General features: G+C 43.3%; 1 protein-coding gene across 6 annotated transcripts in view; it reads left to right on the top strand.

The window, feature by feature from the left end:
• LOC108440598 (SH3 and multiple ankyrin repeat domains protein 2-like) overlaps positions 1-15,555 on the top strand; it is a 285,653-nt gene that overhangs the window by 86,811 nt on the left and 183,287 nt on the right. For all 6 annotated transcript variants that reach the window (XM_037540113.1, XM_037540117.1, XM_037540115.1 and 3 more), the window contains 3 exons: positions 3,670-3,873; positions 4,260-4,331; positions 12,074-12,182. In XM_037540113.1, coding sequence (XP_037396010.1) covers positions 3,670-3,873; positions 4,260-4,331; positions 12,074-12,182 — 385 coding nt within the window. The remainder of the gene's footprint in view (positions 1-3,669; positions 3,874-4,259; positions 4,332-12,073; positions 12,183-15,555) is intronic.

Genomic DNA, 15,555 nt, shown 5'->3' with positions numbered 1-15,555 from the left:
TGGAGAATGTGTTGTATATGGATCTAAATAGGACCAGAAAGAGTTCTTCTGTTGTATACAAGCTTGGCATTGCAACAATTTATTTATTTATTTATTTTACAAAAAGAGATATTTTGCCTGCAACATTCACTTTAAAACATCTACATTACATTTCATAACATGTTTAAATAATGTGAGAACAGAAACGGAAAGAGGGCTAAGTAAATAAAAGTAAAGCAAATTTGCTTTGTAATCACTGGCCACTTTATTAGAAACACCCACCTTGTGCTTACATTCACTGGCTACTTTATTAGAAACACCTACATTGTGCTTCCATTCACTGGCCACTTTATTAGAAACACCCACCTTGTGCTTCCACTCAGTGGCCACTTTGTTTGAAACACCTACCTTGTGCTTCCACTCACTGGCCACTTTATTAGAAACACCCACCTTGTGCTTCCACTCAGTGGCCACTTTGTTTGAAACACCTACCTTGCGCTTCCACTCACTGGCCACTTTATTAGAAACACCCATCTCGTGCTTCCATTCAGTGGCCACTTTATTCAAAACACCCACCTTGCGCTTCCATGAACTTGCCACTTTATTAGAAACACTCACCTTGTACTTCCACTCATTGGCCACTTAATTATAAAGGCCCACCTTTTGCTTCCATTCAGTGGCCACTTTATTTGAAACACCTACCTTACGCTTCCACTCACTGGCCACTTTATTAGAAACACCCATCTTGTGCTTCCACTAGCTGGCCACTTTATTAGATACACCAACTTTTCACTTCCACTCACTGGCCACTTTATTAAAAACACCTACATTGTGCTTAGTTCATTAGTTGCCATTCTTCTATTATACAAGTCTTCAGCTGTGCAACCATACAGAGCATTTGTATTTTGTGTGTTGTGCACACATTTTCAGCGGGAGATGGTTCTGGACTGCAGGTGGACCAGTCTATTACCTGCAGTCACTGATTATGCAGCCATGCAGTTATAACACATGCAGCATGTTTCTTGGTTTTGTTATATTGAAAGAAGGCTGCGTATGTCACTCTAAAATAATGAGGAATAACGTTGGCGCGCTCGGCTAAAGCATTTGGGAAACGGAGACTGAAACTGAAGACTGCCGACATGCTGATATACAGCAGGGGGCGCTCTCACAGCATTCACTATTTACAGTTTATCATGCTTTAGTTTTGTTTGACCTTCTTTAGCTAAGCAATGGTAGCTAATGTTGTCTGACTTGATTACGTGTTTACGCTTTAGCTGTGCACATATGGTTGGTTGCTAGGTAACGGACACAACAGTTGATTGTCGACTTCAATTGATTGAGGATTTCCTAACTTGACATAAGATGCGATGCTGTCAGATAAGACCAAGATGCTTAAATTGATATCAGATTAGCTTCTGTAACATGAATTTGTGAAAAATCGTATCTTGCCAGAATGATAAGAGGTTTCTATGACACAGCTCCAGCTGTGTAATTAACTTTAACAGAATCTTTGCTGATCAAGAATGCTACGACTGATTAGTTGACTCTGAGACGACAGCTCTAGTGGCCAAGGATCGTATTTGATTTGTTTCTGAAACGGACTCTGAGGCTCATTCTGACAGGCCTGAATGAAAGCGTGTTAATGGAGGAGAATCCTCAAATAACGGAGGAGGAAATGCCAGGCATCTGCTCAGACTGACCGGCCTTCTGCTGCCTTCAACACACACACTGCACGCCAGCAACAAGATTAAAGCTCGACACCACACACGCACTCACGTACACACACATACATCAGTGCCAAGTGCTCTGCTATCATCAGCTGTGCAGTATTAAAACCCAGAATGTCACTGTCCATAACACCTAATCCTGCGTTATTTGGTGTAACCCAGTGGCAGGGCTGAGTGGGATTCATTCATCTGGCTCTTTACAGCATGACATTGGGACAGTGTGTGCTTTTACTGTCTTTATATAACAGTGTACAATTAAACAAAGGATAGCTCAATAGCAGATGTCTGATTCTGTCCACTCTGTTATGAATTGTGGGTCTGAACACATAGACCCTGATATTGGCAACATATGTTTGGCAACATAACTGTAGGTCCTCAATGACTTCACTGATCCTCTACACTTAAAATTTAAGGGAACATTATGGCCCAAAACCAGTATTTGTTGTTGTATTTGTTATGTTTTGTGGTAATTCTGTAGCACAGCTTTGCATCCCTCAGCCAGTTCACTGTGAATCATATCTTTTATAGCCTTTTATATCTTTTAGTGTTTTCAGCCATTGTTCTTCTCTCGCTACAATACCCAACATGCAATATGCAAATACATGATAGAACCACTGGACATCTCTCCTGCTGCGATAATGAAGTCCTTCCTGCTAGCAGCTAGGCTAGTGGATAACACACATTATCATGATATTTGGCTTTCCAGCAGTAACATTAGCTGAATGAAATGAACTGCATTTCTAAAAGGCCACCCTCCAGTGTCCCCTCAAAGTGCTTGTAGTTTTTCAGAAGTTCTTCCCACCTTCAAGACACCCTTATAGAAAAGCCAGATGAATCTCACTTGTGAAGACATGCATGTGTTTTCTGCACACTTCACATGTTACAAGTTTGAAAGGATCTGTGATCACATTACATGTTTAAAATATGTTTACATGTTAAAAAAGGTATCCTTCCTTGTAAACACATTTTTTGCACAATTCACCTGTGAAATATGCTTGACTTTCCTGTGAGGGGCATCATCAGAAGGAGGTTTTAATAATCTTTAAGCCGGGAAATGTACATTTTGACCAGAGTATCCCTTTAAAATAACTCACGCTACACAACTTCCATTGTTATGCTACACCCGTTTCCATAGTTACTCTGCAGTCAGTTCAGTGGTTACGCTGCACCCATTTCCAAAGTTATGCTACATCAGTCTCCATGGTTATGCTACATCCATTTCCATAGTTATGCTATATCAGTTTCCATGGTTACGCTACATCAGTGTCCAAGGTTGCACAACACCCATTTGCACAGTTACACTACATGCGTTTTCATTGTTACACAGCAGCCATTTAAGTGGTTATGCTGCACCTACTTCCATGGTTACGCTACATGAGTTTCCATGGTTACACTACACCCAATTCCATAGTTACACTACATCAGTTTCCATTGTTACACGGTAGCCATTCAAGTGGTTATGCTACACCAATTTCCGTGGTTACACTACATGAGTTTCAGTGGTTACGCTACATCCATTTCCATAGTTATGCTAAATCAGTTTCCAAGGTTGCATTACACCCATTTCCATAGTTACGCTATGTCCGTTTCCATGGTTATATTACACCCATTTCCATAGTTATGCTTCGTCCGTTTCCATGGTTATATTACACCCATTTCCATAGTTATGCTACATCCGTTTCCGTGGTTATATTACACCCATTTCCATAGTTATGCTACATCAGTTTCCATGATGATACCATAGTCATTTCAGTAATTGTGCTATACCCATTTCCAAGGTTACACTACATCAGGTTCCAAGGTTACACTGTTCCTGTTTCCATGGTTACGCCACACCTCTGTCCATTGTTACATGTAGTGTAAATGCCTACAGTCATGTACATAGAACTCGATTTAGACAAGGTACCAAACTCAAAAACTCAAAGATTCCTCTTTGTCTGGTGTTTTTCTTTTAATCTACCAGAAATGTATGAGGTTTAACCCGGATGCCACGGTGTGGGTGGCCAAGCAACGCATCCTGTGTACGCTGAGCCAGAGCCTGAAGGATGTTCTGAACTACGGACTCTTCCAGCCTGCCAGCAACGGCCGAGATGGGAAGTTCCTGGATGAAGAAAGACTCCTACGGGAGTACCCACAGCCTGTTAGCAAAGGGGTTCCGTCACTGGAGGTGAGAAGAGGCACAGGCGTCTCACAGCAATCACATTATTAAAGGAATAGTCCAGCGAAAAAATCAAGTTACACCTCCCTGAATTTTACCCCGAATATAGTCAGTCAGCCAGGACTTCTGATGTTTGCTTCTTTAGTTTCACACTAGAGCTACAAATCTAATGTAGCATGGTGCTAACTGCATGCCTAAACCACTCACCTTAAAGCATGTGGAGGTGTTCTGTATCTCTAACAGGTGTGATTCTGTGGTTTCTGACACTGTGTGACTCACTGTTCTCTACAAACATGGACTAAAGTACATTAGCTTAGCTAAACACAGCAACAGCATCTTAAAACATAATTTCTGAAGAAATCATCTTCTATTGTGTTTGTTGTGCTCTTTTACAGTTCCGGTATAAAAGCAGAGTCTATAAGCAGCCCAATGTGGACGAGAAGCAGATTGCCAAATTACACACAAAGGTCAGTTAGCAGCCATCAGCACTCATTAGCATTAACATGAGAGAGAATGAATTCATATAGAAGCCATATTGTCATTACTCTCAGGGTGAGATTAAATTAAAATTATATATACACACACACAAACACACACACTCATATATATAATTATATATATATATATATATATATATATATGTACATATATATATATATTAGCATCGGCTAGTCCCTTCTTGCTCTCTCTGGCCTGCGTTTGGCCTCGTGACCAGCGTCCTCTCTCTCCTACCCACCAGAGAGAGCTTAAAGCCAAGCCCCTAGGCCTGCAGACTGCTTCTACAGACATTAGTGAAAGAATGGGTCACTCTCAGGAGTTCAGTGAATTCCAGCATGTTACCGTGATCAGACGCCACCTGTGCAACAAGTCCATTCGTGGAATTTCCTCACTACTAAATATTCCACAGTCAACTGTCAGTGGGATTATAACAAAGTGGAAGCGTTTGGGAACGACAGCAACTCAGCCATGAAGTGGTCGGCCACATAAAATGACAGAGCGGGGTCGGTGGATGCTGAGGCACATAGTGCACAGACGTCGCCGACTTTCTGCAGAGTCAATCACTACAGACCTCCAAACTTCAGATCAGATTAAGAACATTGGTGAGAGCTTCATGGAATGGGTTTCCATGGCCGAGCAGCTGCATCCAAGCCTTACATCACCAAGCACAATGCAAAGCGTGGAATGCAGTGGTGTAAAGCGCCGCCACTGGTCTCTAGAGCAGTACAGATGTGTTTTCTGGAGTGACCAATCACGCTTCTCCATGAGATTGCCAGAAGTCTGGGTTTGACGGTTGCCAGGAGAACGATACTTGTCTGATTGCATTGTGCCGAGTGTAAAGTTTGGTGGAGGGGGGATTATGGTGTGGGGTTGTTTTTCAGGAGTTGGGCTTGGCCCCTTAGTTCCAGTGAAAGGAACTCTTAATGCTTCAGCACCAAGAGATTTTGGACAATTTCATGTTCCCAACTTTGTGGGAACAGTTTGGGGACGGCCCCTTCCTGTTCCAACATGACTGCACACCAGTGCACAAAGCAGGTCCATAAAGACATGGATGATCGAGTTTGGTGTGGAAGAACTTGACTGGCCTGCACAGAGTCCTGACCTCAACCTGATAGAACACCTTTGGGATGAATTAGAGGAGACTGTGAGCCAGGCCTTCTCGTCCAACATCAGCGTCTGACCTCACAAATGCTCTTCTGGAAGAACGGTCAAAAATTCCCATAAACACACTCCTAACCCTTGTGGAAAGCGTTCCCAGAAGAGCTCAAGCTGTTATAGCTGCAAATTATCATATTAAACCCTATGGCTTAAGAATGGGATGTGACTCAAGTTTATGTGTGTGTGAAGCCAGACGAGCATATACTCGGCAAGGTTCTTTAGTAAAGACAGTAGTTCCATATAGAACCATGACCTATGAATTTACATGCTTAATGGTTCTTTGCATGGTGAAGTCGTTCATCAGGTTGATGGAGAATGTGATAAAGCACTAAAAAGGGTTTTGCTATTGTTACGATGTCAAGCTTGTAAACATAGAAGAACCCTTTTTTGGTGATATATAGTACGAAAGTCAGGAGAGGCCATGAGCTGTTGCTAGAATTTTCTGGATTGTTATCTTGAGATAGCAAGATAAATAAGTTGTTATCTCAAAATAACAATCCAGAAATGTATAACTCTCTCATGGCCTCTAAGGACTTCTGTACTATATAGAACTATTTTCAGAAAGGATCTTCATAGAACCATACACAAACATTCTCCATCAATTTGAAGAACCGTTTCACCATGCAAAGAGCCATTTAAGCATTATACATTTAACTTGAACTATACATTAAAACACCAATAGGAACCAATAGAAACACTTAATGGTTTGTCTTTTTCAGCAACAGGTTGATAATTGAGCTTGAACTGCTGACAAAGTCATAAAAATAAGTATTACCTGTTTTCAAGTTTCACTGTAACACCAGCCAGCGTGTCGTCTGTTACTATGGCAACACAGTAAAACAGGCTGAGGTTTCATAGTGTAAACAGTTTTCCTGCTTTAAGGGTCAGCGTGGACTTTCGGGATGCATCACACATCTAAACACAAACATTCTGTTTATTAACCACATTTACTGTCCTGTAATAGAGTCACCATCAGAGCGCATGAAGAACAAATACAGTCGCACATGCAATCACTCCTGTTATGCTATCTTAAATCATTTTGCTTAGTTGATTATTTTTAATTTTCATTTCAGTCATGACTTGTTTATTGACCTGTTTCTCTTTGTTGATGTTTTATTCAGCTCATGGTCTGCATGTGTGTATCTTGTTGCCCTTCTGTCCACTCAGTGATGATCTGATTCCACACAGACACTGATATAGTTATCAAGGCTAACAGTAGATGGGGGAGCTGTGAGAGTGAACGTGAGGAAAGGCCAGAGAAAATGGCTACATATGAATACCCATCCATCCATCCATCCATTATCATCAGCCGCTTGTATTCGCGATCTTATTCTTTCGGTCATTTCCCAAAGCTCATGACCATAGGTGAGGGTGGGAACGTAGATCGACTGGTAAATCGAGAGCCTTGTCTTATGGCTCAGCTCTTTCTTTACCACAACAGACTGGTAAAGAGCCCGCATCACTGCTGACCCAGCACCAATCCGCCTGTCAATCTCCCGCTCCCTTGTACCATCACTCGTGAACAAGACCCCGAGATACTTGAACTCCTCCACTTGAGGCAAGAGCCTATCCCCGACCCAGAGAGGGCTCTCCACCCTTTTTCGCCTGAGAACCATGGTCTCGGATTTGGAGGTACTGATTCTCATCCCGGCCGCTTCACACTGTGTTCCACGACCAGGGCGGAACCCGCACTGCTCCTTCTGGATCCGAAGTTCAACTATAAGCCGGACTCTCTTCTCCAGTACCCCTGCATAGACCTTACCAGGGAGGCTGAGGAGTGTTCCCCTGTAGTTGGAACACACCCTCCGGTCCCCTTTTTTAAAAAGAGGCACCACCACCCCAGTCTGCCAATCCAGTGGCACCGCCCCCGATGTCCACGCAATGTTGAAAAGGCGTGTCAGCCAAGACAGCCCCACAACATCCAGAGCCTTGAGGAACTCAGGGCGGATCTCATCCACCCCTGAAGCCTTGCCACCAAGGAGCTTCTTAACTACCTTAGCAACTTCGGCCTCAGTAATGGACAAGCCTATTCCCATGTCCCCAGACTCTGCCTCCTCACTGGAGAACATGTCGGTGGGATTGAGAAGGTCCTCAAAGTATTCCTTCCACCGCCCAATGACGTCTTCAGTCGAAGTCAGCAGCACACCATCTCCACTATATACAGTGCTAGTAGCACACTGCTTTCCCCTTCTGAGTCGCCTGACGGTTTGCCAGAATCTTTTCGGAGCCGACTTAAAGTCACTTTCCAAGGCCTCACCAAACTCCTCCCATACACGGGTTTTTGCCTTGGCAACGACTGAAGCCGCAGATCGCTTGGCCTGTCGATACCTGCCAGCTGCCTCTGGTGTCCCACAGGCCAACCATACCCGGTAGGACTCCTTCTTCAGCTTGACGGCATCTCTCACCTGGGGTGTCCACCACCGGGTTCGAGGATTACCGCCCCGACAGGCACCAACTACCTTACGGCCACAGCTACAGTCAGCCGCTTCAACAATGGAGGAACGGAACATGGACCATTCTGAGTCTATGTCCCCCACCTCCCCCGATATCTGGTCAAAGTTCTGACGGAGGTGTGAGTTGAAGATCAATCTGACAGGTTCTTCTGCCAGACGTTCCCAGCAAACCCTCACTATACGTTTGGGCTTGCCTGGTCTGACCGGCATCTTCCCCCACCACCTGATCCAACTCACCACCAGGTGGTGATCAGTTGACAGCTCAGCTCCTCTCTTTACCCGAGTGTCCAAAACACATGACCGCAAGTCCGATGACACGACTACAAAGTCAATCATTGAACTGCGGCCTAGGGTGTCCTGGTGCTATGTGCACTTATGGACATCCTTGTGTTCAAACATGGTGTTCGTGATGGACAAACTGTGGTTTGCACAGAAGTCCAAAAACTGAACACCACTCGGGTTCAGATCAGAGAGGCCATTCCTCCCAATCACACCCCTCCAGGTCTCACTGTCATTGCCCACGTGAGCGTTAAAGTCCCCCAGTAGGACAATAGAGTCTCCAGGAGGAGCACTTTCAAGCACCCTTTCCAAGGACTCTAAGAAGGCTGGGTACTCTGAACTGCTGTTCGGTGCATAAGCACAGACAGCAGTCAGGACCCGTTCCCCAACCCGAAGGCGTAGGGAAGGTACCCTCTTGTCCACCGGAGAAAACCCCAACATACAGGCACCGAGTCGAGGGGCTATGAGAAAGCCCACACCTGCCCGCCTCCTCTCACCATGGGCAACTCCAGAAAAGAATAAAGTCCAGCCCCTCTCAAGGAGATTGGACCCAGAGCCCAAGCTGTTTGTTGAGGTGAGCCCGACTATATCTAGCCGGTATCTCTCAACCTCGCACACCAACTCAGGCTCCTTCCCCGCCAGTGAGGTAACGTTCCAAGTTCCAAAAGCCAGTTTCAGCAACCGAGGATCAGAACGCCAAGGCCAACGCCTTCGGACACTGCCCGATCCACAAAGCACCAAACCCCTACTACTGCCCCTCCCATTGGTGGTGGGTCGATGGGAGGGGGGACTCATGTAACTCCTTCGGGCTGGGCCCGGCCGGGCACCATGAGTAAATGCCCGGCCACCAGACGCTCGCTGGCGAGCCCCTCCCCCAGGCCTGGCTCCAGGGTGGGGCCCCGGTAACCCTGTACCAGGCAGGGTACACAAGTCCCGTTTTTGTGACTTCATAGGGGTTATTATGGATCACACTTTGTCTGACCTGTCACCTAGGACCAGTTTTCCATGGGAGACCCTACCAGGAGCTTTTGCTCCAGACAACATAGCTCCTAGGATCATTCAAGCACGCAAACCCCTCCACCACGATAAGGTGGTGATCCATGGAGAGGACATATGAATACATATGGGATATTATTATACATACGTAGATGCTTCCATATACAGACGTATGTAAAAGTTTGGTCTAATTGTGTGTCACTGTAGAGGATGTATAAATTATTTACTTCAATAACTTATTTAATCAACAACATGGCCTTTGACCAAACTTTTGCAGTATACAACTGTATTTAACTATATCAAAGTTGGATCAGCCTGTAGTGTGCTTTTCCACTTTAATTTTGTGTGTGACTCCAAATCCAGGCCTCCATTGGTTAATAAATTTGATTTCCATTGATGATTGTTGTGTGATTTTGTTGTCAGCACATTCAACTTTGTACAGAACAAAGTATTCAATGAGAATATTTCATTCATTCAGATCTAGGATGTGTTATTTGAGTGTTGCCTTTATTTTTTTGAGCAGTGTATATATATATATATATATATATATATATATATATATATATATATATATATATATATATATATATATGGGATGGCATTCAGGTGAGTGACCATCCTGTTTTATTTAAAGAAGCAGGGATCTAACACAGTCTGATCTTCACAACACATCTTTGTATCACGGCATGAACAGGGGAGATTCCTGAGGACCTCAGAAGAAGAGCTGTTGATGCTCTTCAGGCTGGAAAAGGTTATAGGCTGGAAAAGGTTATCTCTAAAGAGTTTGGACTCCATCAATCACAGTCAGAACGACTGTGTACAAATGGAGGAAATTTAAAATCTTACGCTCCCCAGGCGTGGACAACCAGCAAAGACCACACCAAGAGCAACGGTGTGTAATAGTCTGCGAGGTCACCAAGGAAGCCAAGCTAACTTCTTAGCAATTAAAGGCCTCACAGTGGATAATGTTAGTGTTCATGAGTCCATCACCGGACAACAATGGTGTTCATGGTAGGATAGAAGGCCGCTGCTCTCGAAAAATAACAGTGCTGCTCTTTGCAGTTTATCAAAGATCACATGGATATACCAGAAGGCTATTGGAACAATCTTTTGTGGATGAATGAGACCAAAATAGATCTTTTTGGTTTAAATAAGAAATGTTACCTCTGCAGGAAGGACAGCACTGCATCTGTGAAACATGGTGGTGGTAGTATCGTGGTTTGGGCCTGTTTTGCTGCATCTGGGCCAGAACAGCCTGCTGTCATTGATGGAAGAATGAACTCTGAATTATACCAGTGAATTCTAAAGGAAAATGTCTGGACATCTGTCCGTGAGCTAATCCTCAAGAGAACGTGGGTCATGCGGCAAGACAGCGAGCCTAAACACACAAGTCGTTCTACCAAAGAGGTTAATGTTTTGGAATGAAGTCAAAGTCCTGACCCTAATCCTGTAGAAATGTTGTGGAAGGACCTGAAGCAGCAGTTCATGGGAGGAAACCCACCAACATAACAGAGCTGAAGCTGTTTTGTACAACACATTTAACCCAATGCAGACTAAGTGGAGGTTTCAAATCATGCAGTTTGTTCTAGACTTCATTTAAACTAGTCATTTTCAGGTATGGTCCAGAAAACCCAATGAATCCAATAGATTAGATTCGATTAAGTGACCCTTATTAGCCCCACAACGGGGAAATTTCACCTCCGCAATCAAACCTATCCGTGTAGTGAAATACACACATACACACTAGTGAACACACACACTAGGGGACAGTGAGCACACTTGCCCAGAGCAGTGAGCAGCCCTGTCTGCAGTTGGGGGTTGGGTGTCTTGGCAAGGGCACCTCAGTCATGTACTGTTGTGCTCAGGAGATTGAACCAGCAGCCTTCCGGTCACAGGGCTGGTTCCCAATATCCGATTAACATGATTTTTTCAGGAAAGTATAAATCCATCAAAATTTTAGCCTCTTGGCTTGTAGTCGCTATGGCGATGCTTCCGCTTCTCCTCCCTCTCTTCTGACCTTCATCTGCTTTCTTCTCCTCCTCTCCTCCTCTTCCTTGCTCCTCTTTTTGCTGGTGTTTAGGGAGCTGCTCTGTTACCTATTAATAACTGTCCTCAAACACACAGGCAGCCTTCATTTGTCTCAGTGCAGTCACACACATACTCACTCTCTTTCTCTCTCTCTTTCTCTCTCTCTCTCTTTCTCTCTCTGTCTCTCTCTTTTCTCTCATTCTCTCTCTCTGTCTCTCTCTCCCTCTTTTTTCTCTCTCCCTCTGTCTCTTTCTCTTTCTCATTCTTTTCTCTATTTCCCTTCATCTCTTTCACTCTATCTCTCTCTCTCTCTTTCTCTCCTTCTCTGTCTGTCTCTCTTTCCTCTCTCTCTCTCTGTCTCTCTCCCTCTCTTTTCTTTCTCCCTCTGTCTCTTTTTCTTTCTCAATCTTTTCTCTATTTCCCTTCATCTCTTTCACTCTTTCTCTCTCTCTCTTTTCTCTCCCTCTGTCTCTTTCTCTCTCCTCTCTCTGTTCCTTCCTCTCTCTTTCACTCTCTCTCCCTCTCTTTTCTTTCTTTCCCTTTATCTCTTTCTCGCTCCTCATTCTTTTCTCTCCCCCTCTTTTCTCTCCCCACTTTCTCTCCCACCGTCCTCTGTCCTGCTCTCTCTTAACTGTTTCTCTTTCTTGCTCTTTTCTCTCTCTCTTGTCCCTCTCGCTCTTTTCTCTCTCTGTCTGTCTCTCTCTGTCCCTCTCTTTCCTCTCTCTCCCTCTCTTTTCTCTCTTTCTCCCTCTCTTTTCTCTCTTTCTCTCTCTCTGTCTCTCTCTCTCTCTCTATAGGCCAACCTGAGGAAGTTTATGGACTGCATTCAAAATCACCAGTTAGAGAAAATCTTCAAAATGTTGGATCGAGGGCTGGACCCCAACTATCACGATCCAGACACAGGGGGTATGACTACACACACACACACACACACACACACACCTTGGAGGACATAGTGTATTCCTGCGTTCAGTTTGTCCCACTAAATCGCTTGGTTTGCTTAGTCTGCTGCTTGGTCAGCTGTTTGTCGCTCCTAAATGCTTCCATTTCACTCTGATGGCACTTAAAGTTGTCTAGGGCAGATCTAGCAGGGTAAGAATTTCCCAACTGACTTATGGCAAAAGAGCACTACAAAAAAATGTATCTGGGCAAGAGAAATTACCTTAAATGTACTCTAAACATTGAATATTACACATTTTGAGATGGTTGTGGGAATATTATAAGAATATTTGGCCTTTTTGTCTTTATTTTGAGTATTTTTATGAGCAAAATGATCTTAATATTCTGGCAGATAATTTGATGTGTTGCAAGCATATTTGTTAAAATAAGTAAATTTTTTGCCAATGTGTATATATATATATATATATATATATATATATATATATTTATATGGAATAAACATTGGTATATATACAATCTTATTGTCTTATTATCTTATTGTCATGTGTCATGCACTCCCCAGTCAATATAGACCCATTGTGCCAAACACAAGGCTTGCAGGCCAAGTCAGGCCCATGACACAGTCCTATTCGGCCAGCAGAATTCTCTATTATTATGAACCCATTTCTCCCAGAGATACACTACAATCCCCAGCAAGCACTGCAACATATTGTGTGTTCTGTAAAAGTTAATAAAATAAAAAGAAGATAAATAAAAGCACAGCACTGCAAAAGCACACACTAACACATGTACATTTACATTTACGGCATTTATCAGACGCTCTTATCCAGAGCGACTCACAAGACGTGCTTTTTCTATCTAGAGAAAGTATCTTTGCTAGCTACCAATAGGTTAAAGAAAAAGAGAGTCCTGAGCTCAGATACTGCTAGAAACAAAATCACTGTAGATACCCAGAAAAAAGGAACAGAGTTGAACACAGAACTATGTGCCATACAGTGCAATACAATACAATACAAATAAACTAAAATGCAATCCAATAAAATATAATATATAAGTGCAGCACAATATATTGCAAACAATACTTGCAACACACCACCACCACCACGTCAGTGTTACTGCAGTGCTGAGAATGACCCACCACCCAAATAGTACCTGCTCTGTGAGGGTCCATGGGGGTCCTGATCACTGAAGAACAGGGTAAAAGGGGGCTAACAAAGTATGCAGGCTCTTTAAGGAAGGCAGTGTCCTGTGTATGTACCACCAGTGTTACGTTTGTCCTAGTTTGTGGTTCTCTTGGCTTTAGCTTCTTTCATCAGACCTGTTTCTGCCCGTCTGCCCTTTAACACAGTCAATCGCATTGATTTTCCTCTGTACAGTACAGGAGCTACAGTACTGTGTTCATGGCCTTTATGGATGTTTGTGCTGAGAGAGAACGACGTTAGGATGGTGTATGATATCGACGAGCGCTCCTGTTCACCGCACAGCTCTGTGAATCAGACCAGCTCTGTTGATGTGCTTGTTTACACGATTATCAATATCATATATCAGTTTACAGAGTGCACCAGCCAGTTAGTGATCAATACACTAATATTACATCACTGAGGAAAGAGATCACCTCTTAATCTCAGGTTCTTCTCCTACACCCCGGAAAATGATGGGTCTTCAAGGGTTCTTTAGTAAAGAAAATGGTTCTATATAGAACCATGAACACTCAAAGAACTCTGTGCAAGATTTAATGGTTCTTTTCATGGTGAAATCGTTCTTCGGATTGATGAAGAATGTGTCATATATTTTTGAAAAGGGTTCTATACAGCACCAAGGGTTCTTCTATTGTTATGATGCCATGCTTGTACTAGTAGAAGAACCTTTTTGGTGCCAAACATGGTTCTTTGCATGGTGAAATGGTTCTTCAGATTGATGAGGAATGTGTTATGTTTGTTTCTGTATAGAACCTTTTTGAAAAGGGTTCTATATAGTACCAAAAAGGCTTCTTCTATTGCTCTGATGGCAAGCTTATAATAAAAGAAGAACCTTTTTTGATACCATACGGAACCATTTTCAAAAAGGTTCTATATAAAATCACATATTCTGTTTTTAACTAAAGAACCCTTGAAGAACCATTTGGAAGAGTGTAGAACCATTTAAATACTTGTGTGGAAATGGTTCTTCAGATTAATGAGGAATGTGTCATATATGGTTCTGTATAGAACTTTTTTTGAAAAGGGTTCTTTTATTGTTATAGTGTCAAGCTTGTAGACAATAGAACAACCTTTTCTGGTGCTATATAGAACAGTTTTCAAAAAGATTCTACATAGAACCATATACAACACATTCTCCATCAATCTGATGAACAATTTGATGATTTAAAGAACCCTTTTCACCATGCACAAAGTTCTTTCAGTGTTCACGGTTCTATATAGAACCATTTTCTTTACTAAAGAACCCCTGAAGAACCATTGCATCTATGCTCAATGTCCATTTTATCAGCTCCACTTACTGTATAGGTGCACTTTGTAGTTCTACAGTTACAGACTGTAGTCCATCTGTTTCTCTGATACTTTGTTACCCTGTTCTTCAGTGGTCAGGACCTCCATGGACCCTCACAGAGCAGGTACTATTTGGGTGGTGGATCATTCTCAGCACTGCAGTAACACTAACGTGTTGGTGGTGTGTTGGCATGTGTTGTGCTGATCTGAGTGGATCAGATGCAGCAGTGCTGCTGGAGTTTTTAAACTCTGTGTCCACTCTCTGTCCAGTGTATTAGACACTCCTACCTTGTCGGTCCACCTTGTAGATGTAAAGCCAGAGACGATAGCTCATCTGCTGCTGCTGTTGGTCATCCTCTAGTCCTTCATCAGTGGTCACAGGACACTGCCCACAGTGTTGGCTGGATATTTTTGGTTGGTGGACTATTCTCAGTCCAGCAGAGACACTGAGGTGTTTAAAACTCCAGCAGCACTGCTGTGTCTGATCCACTCAGACCAGCACAACACACACTAAAACACAACGACCACGTCAGTGTTACTGCAGTGCTGAGAATGATCCACCACCCAAATAGTACCTGCTCTGTGAGGGTCCATGGGGGTCCTGACCACTGAAGAACAGGGTAACAAAGTATCAGAGAAACAGATGGACTACAGTCTGTAACTGTAGAACTACAAAGTGCAGCTATACAGTAAGTGGAGCTGATAAAATGGATGATGAGTGTAGAAACAAGGAGGTGGTCAGAATGTTATGTCTGATGTTACGTCCTCTGTGTTTGATAATATATTTACATTACATTGAACTCTGCTAGCGGGTGATCTAGGACACTGCTGGCTTTCTTGGTGTGAAATGTTTTATAATGAAAGCACAGCTGCACTGAGAAATCATTACCACA

Source organism: Pygocentrus nattereri, chromosome 7 (assembly GCF_015220715.1).
Source record: "Pygocentrus nattereri isolate fPygNat1 chromosome 7, fPygNat1.pri, whole genome shotgun sequence".
Lineage (NCBI taxonomy): Eukaryota > Metazoa > Chordata > Actinopteri > Characiformes > Serrasalmidae > Pygocentrus > Pygocentrus nattereri.
Note: the sequence above shows the minus strand (reverse complement) of the source record. Positions and strands in the feature narration are given on the sequence as shown.